This window comes from Condylura cristata, unplaced genomic scaffold (genome assembly GCF_000260355.1).
Source record: "Condylura cristata isolate star-nosed mole 26May11 unplaced genomic scaffold, ConCri1.0 scaffold00006, whole genome shotgun sequence".
Classification (NCBI taxonomy): domain Eukaryota; kingdom Metazoa; phylum Chordata; class Mammalia; order Eulipotyphla; family Talpidae; genus Condylura; species Condylura cristata.
The window spans coordinates 64,434,065-64,439,017 of NW_004567107.1; the positions used below are offsets into that span (position 1 = coordinate 64,434,065).

The following is a 4,953-nucleotide window of genomic DNA, read 5'->3' on the forward strand; positions in this document are numbered from 1 at the left end:
CTAGGCACGGCTCTGCAGGGGTGGTTGGGATTGCGGCTGTCTTGGCTGGGTTGGGCTTCGTGTTCGCGGTTTCATCTTGGGGAGCGCTTGCGGGGCTCATGGCCACGGAGAGGGCCACATAATAGAGAGCAGGCAGCCCCGACAAGAAGGCCAGATACTTGTGTCGCAACGTGGTCTCCAGTTTCTCGATGGCTCCTTTGGACAGGGCTTGGGGCACCTTAGGGTGCTCAGCCACCACTTCCGGTGAGGCCTGTTGCTGCTGTTCAAGTGCCCTTGGCGCCAAAGCCGAGTCTTTCTGTGCCTGGTCAGGGCCACCTGCTGCCTGTGGGTCTGAGCTGCTGTCCGGGCTGCAGGTCTGGTCCGCGGGAATTCCGTGTTCCCAGGAGCCACCTACACAAACTGGGAACTTTTCCCGCTGAATCTGTCCACATTTGGAGTCGATGTGGCTCTGCAGTATTTCCTGGGCCTGGGCAAACAAGTGTGGCATAGGGACGGGCACTGGGTCCCTGCTGGGCAGGGATGGGCCATCCGTCCCACTGGCCTCTAGCGGGGTAGCTTGGGAGACACTCCCGAGGGGTAGCGCTGTGCTGGTCCGGGCTAGAGGCCGAATGTCAGTGGACAGGAACAGCTGGAGGGACTGTTGGATCTTCTGGGGTAGCCCCCAGCGGCTGTGAATCAACTGCCTCTGGAGGTGGAAATGTAGCAGCCTACGGCCTTGCTCCGGCAACAGGAAGTCTCTGGTGAGGCCTGAGATGGGCTTCCCAGGCCAGGAAGCTGTCAGTATCTCAGGAGACCGGACTTTGTCACAGAACTTAAATGGAGCGGGACTCAGGGCATGCTGAGAGCCCTGGCAAACAGCTGGCAAGCCCCACTGAAGCTGCAGTTGCCTCTGTAGCACGTGCCACTCCAGGGCCTCACACTCAGCCAGAGTCAGAAATGGGATATTGGCCTGAGCTTGGTGCTGGTCAGTAGGAGTCAACTGGTTTGGGGGAGATGGGGAGCAGGGTGGGGTTGACTGGGGTGGAGTTTTAGGGGGGCAGGGAAGGAAGGAGAGCTCCCTGAAGAGGAAAGGATCCTTCAAGGGAAGCTTGGACATGCCGTCTTTTAGCGAGAGGGCAGGAGAGCCCAGGAAGTTGGCAACCAGGGACTCGCTGTGCAAGGAAGGGAGTCCACAGAAGAGCTGTCTGTATTTACGCTGCCAGTGGCCAACAGTTTCAGTGGCATGTTGCCCAGGCAGTATGCAAGGGCCACATAGGTCCTTAAGGGCTGCAGAGGGCAAGGCCAAAGCCATATAGCATGGGCCCTGCTGGTAGTGGTGTCCTTGGTCTGCGGTCATGATGGCCCATTCAGAGATCCAGAAGGCCTGGGTGGGCTGGCCAGCCATACAGGAGCCCCAGGTCTGGTAAGAAACAGCTCCCAGATTTTCAAGAGAGAAGGTAGGACCATTGTTGTGGAAGGGAGAAACAGCTTGGTTATTTGCAGGCCGGTGAAACAACGGTGGGTTGGGCATGTGCTGCCTCATGGACTCCTCCACACGTCTGGGGAGCCCCCACCTCTGGAAATGCACCCATTTTTTCACATGCACCTCTAGAAGCCTCTGGACCTGAGGGCTTAGGATTGGTGGTGGGTCAGGGAGGACAGGGACCATGTGCAAGGGGACAGGGTCTGTCAGAGTGGCGGAGGTGGTCTCTTGGTTGACGGTCAGCACTGAGAGCGGGGCCTTCATGGGCTGCTGCCCTTGGTTCTCATAGATGAAGTTGGAGTTGGTCTGTATTGTCACCTGCTGGCTCACTGGAACCCGAGGCTCTTCCAGCATGAAGGAGCACATGCTCTCTGGACCTCTGAGCTCCCTTGGCCCTTGAATTTGTTGTGTCAGCTGGAGGTGTTCAGTCCAGTAATCCTGGATGCTGACTGCTGTGGGTGATTGGACCACTGACTGGGTGAAGGATTTCTGGTCTCTGAATTGTGACACCATAGGGGTTGACAGTGGGAGAGAGAGCTGTGTGGAGCAGAGGGCTTGGTGTTCTGGATTCTGCTGGACCAACCCACTAGGCATGGACATGCTATGTATGCAAGGGGAGCCCTGAGGTGGCCCCGGTAAAGATGAGGAGGTCAGGCTGGTCCCTCCCACCAGCAGACGCTTGATGTCCCGAGCCACAGCATTGCAGGTGTTGCAGCTGGGGTCGGCACACAGGAGCTGTCGCACTCTGCCATCCTGAGGAAGCCAGCTCTGGCTGGAAGGGAAACATGGCAGCCATTACTGATGGAGAGCCACAGAGTCTGCCTCCTCAGATGCCTCTGGTCTACAGATGGGCCCTGCCCTGCCAGCGTCCTGGGCTCTACACTCCCAGCCTGTCTGTGCCATTGCCTTTCACATCAGGCAGCATAGGGTTGGCTAGTGAGGGCCAGGGGCTGTGGGCATTGCCCCAGAGAGGAAGATTGGGAGCCTAGGGCTTGAGGGGAGGGGCTGAGGGTGAGTGCTCTGTGACCTCACTTACAAGTTGAACCAGCAGAAGGGAACCAGGCAGATGGGTGCCAGTGGTTAGCTAGTTTGGTATCTCCAGGAACACCACCAGGTGTACCCAGAGGCAGCCTCATTTGGGGCAGAGAGGCCACAGCTGCTGTTCAGTACCCAGCATGAGAGAGATGAGTTCCTGGTGGGATCTCTACATCCTGGGGCTACAGTGTGTCCACAACCATCAGTGCTTGGAGGCCAATCCCATCTCTGAAGATCTTTAAGCAGAGGCTAAAATGACAGGCTCCTGTCTGAGTGCTGCCCCAGGAAGTGACTTCACTGGAGACAGAATCAGAGGAGGGATGTCAGCTGGATCCAGCCAGACGTCAGGGGAATTCCCTGAAAAGGTGTCGCTGTCAAATGACTATGGTGATGATCGCTTCTGTATGCGCTTATTTATCTACTGTGTACCCAGTGATTTGTTCTATGCCTATGGCTGAGTACAAGTCCATGTAGAGTCTCTTACTGCTTACACACTAGTCAGATCCTGGATTCCCACCCTGTTTTGTCCCTTATCAGACAGAAGTGGACAGTCCCCCTCCTGAGATGTCTGATACCCTTGCTCTGGCTGCCTTCACAACCACTGTCCAGCCTCTCTTGTCTCACCTCCTCCCAGCTACTCTCCCTCCTCATTCCTGCCCCAGAATAAATTGAGAAATCACCACAGGCCACAGTGGGAGCTGGAAGTGTGCAAAGAGCCAGAGATCACCTTTTCATGAGAGAGAGCAGCTCTACGGGCTTCTCAACTTCTTTCCTGGAACATCCCCTAGCTGAGAAATTAGGAGACAGGGTTACATGGGGAAGGCGAGGCCCCGGAAAGGCCCTAGAGGCCTCTGAAGGATGGGTGCTGAAATCCCAGCAGTCAGTGTGTGAGGCACATCTGTTCATAGTGTAAGCACTATCAATGTACTTCCCTCTCCAGTTGCATTTGGTCTCCATGGACACACAGACTGGGCCCATTTTCATGGGACCAAGACTAAGGGTGGAGTGACTTTCACACAGTAATGAACTACTGAGGCAGCAAAGGACTTTTTGCTTGATACCCATACCTTATTCTTGGGGCAGACTTTGGAACATTCCCTAGTTCATACTTCACACCTAGGAGGATGTTTTGTGAGAATTTGGGGAATTGAATCCTTAGGTTTTTGGAGCATCTGGCTCCTGGCAGCAGGGGCCCTAGAGAGACAAGGTCTGTGGGATGTGGCTTGAGAGAGAGGTTTTGGGTAGAGACTGGCACTTTACCTCTTGATGCTGCTGCATCTCTTGCCTTTTGCTTGATTTTTCGGCATCTCTTAAAGACAAAAATTTGGTATGAATCTGGGATACCATTTGTAGACAATAACATTTCTTAATTGCTGCTCTTTTTCTGTCTGTATTTTATTTACTTTGCTGCTCTTTTTCTGTCTGTATTTTATTTACTTTCCATTTGATGCTTCATCTTTTTTACCCCAGCATTCTCTCTGTTTCCTATTTCATAAGTCATTTGTTACTTTTCCAAGCTTCGTCCTCTCTGTGATTGTAAGGGGAAGTACTGTGTGAGGCTAATGGTGAAACAAGAGAGAGCAGAAAAGTTGAAAGGTGTGTAGTGCTAGCAGCCAGTAGACTTTGCCTACACTTGCCTTAATGGAGTAGTGAGCAGAGCAGGTCTCTATGCTTGGATGTTTCTATACCTGTCAGGCAGATTCCATTTTAAGGAGGTCTCCATCTTAGCCAGATAGAACATTTCTCTTTTTGCTATAGAATACACTGCTTGGATATACTGGTAAGCAAGTTTCTCTAGTCTCCACATAGGTATTGTACTGTTAAGGGGAAGGATGTCCTAAAACAACTCTGCAGCGTTTTGTGGACTCCACCCCCTACTCCAGCTTTCTGGACTCTACTCTTACTCCAGTGATTGGAAACTACAACTCCCAGCAGTACCAAGGAGAGAACTGCGAGGACCCAGGGGCTGAGCTAAGCAGGCATTCTGGGACTTTGGGGGATAAATAGAGCGGTTTTTCACTATTGCCTTGGAGAGGTAACGGCTCTCTCTTTGGAGCAACAGTTCTCAAAAGGTGTGACTAGGGGTTAACAGTTTTAGTTTGTGACTAGAGCTCCAAGTTAGCCCAGCTGGTAAGATATTCCAGTTACTTTGTATCCCACTCTCTTTACCTGGGTTGTTCCTTTTCCTTTCCTCTTTTGTAAATAAACCCATTACCTTTTTGTGTGTACCTGCAGAACAATTACATTTTAAGTGCGGGGTGAGGACCCATAGACAGGCAGCCCAGTTTCCCTCTGGGCTACCCTGTAACAGTACGACATGGTAAAGAGCAACACTGAGCTTATCTGAGGATTAGTTAGTTTGATCCCCATCAGAGTGTTTCCCTACCTGGCAGCAGCTCTTTTTAGGTGCCAGCCTTGAGCCATGGTAACTCCTTTTCACTTGCCAGATAATGAGG

The 4,953-nt window shown here is 52.7% G+C and overlaps 1 protein-coding gene across 1 annotated transcript in view; it reads right to left on the minus strand.

Moving 5' to 3' along the window:
• The window catches only part of LOC101628760 (putative protein FAM205B), a gene marked incomplete at its 5' end in the record, with an annotated part of 8,130 nt that extends 3,178 nt beyond the window's left edge, over positions 1-4,952 (minus strand). Inside the window, 4 exons of the mRNA XM_012721259.1 lie at positions 9-2,234; positions 3,225-3,285; positions 3,758-3,806; positions 4,884-4,952. Coding sequence (XP_012576713.1) covers positions 9-2,234; positions 3,225-3,285; positions 3,758-3,806; positions 4,884-4,952 — 2,405 coding nt within the window. The remainder of the gene's footprint in view (positions 1-8; positions 2,235-3,224; positions 3,286-3,757; positions 3,807-4,883) is intronic.
• Between the last annotated feature and the right edge of the window lies 1 nt (position 4,953).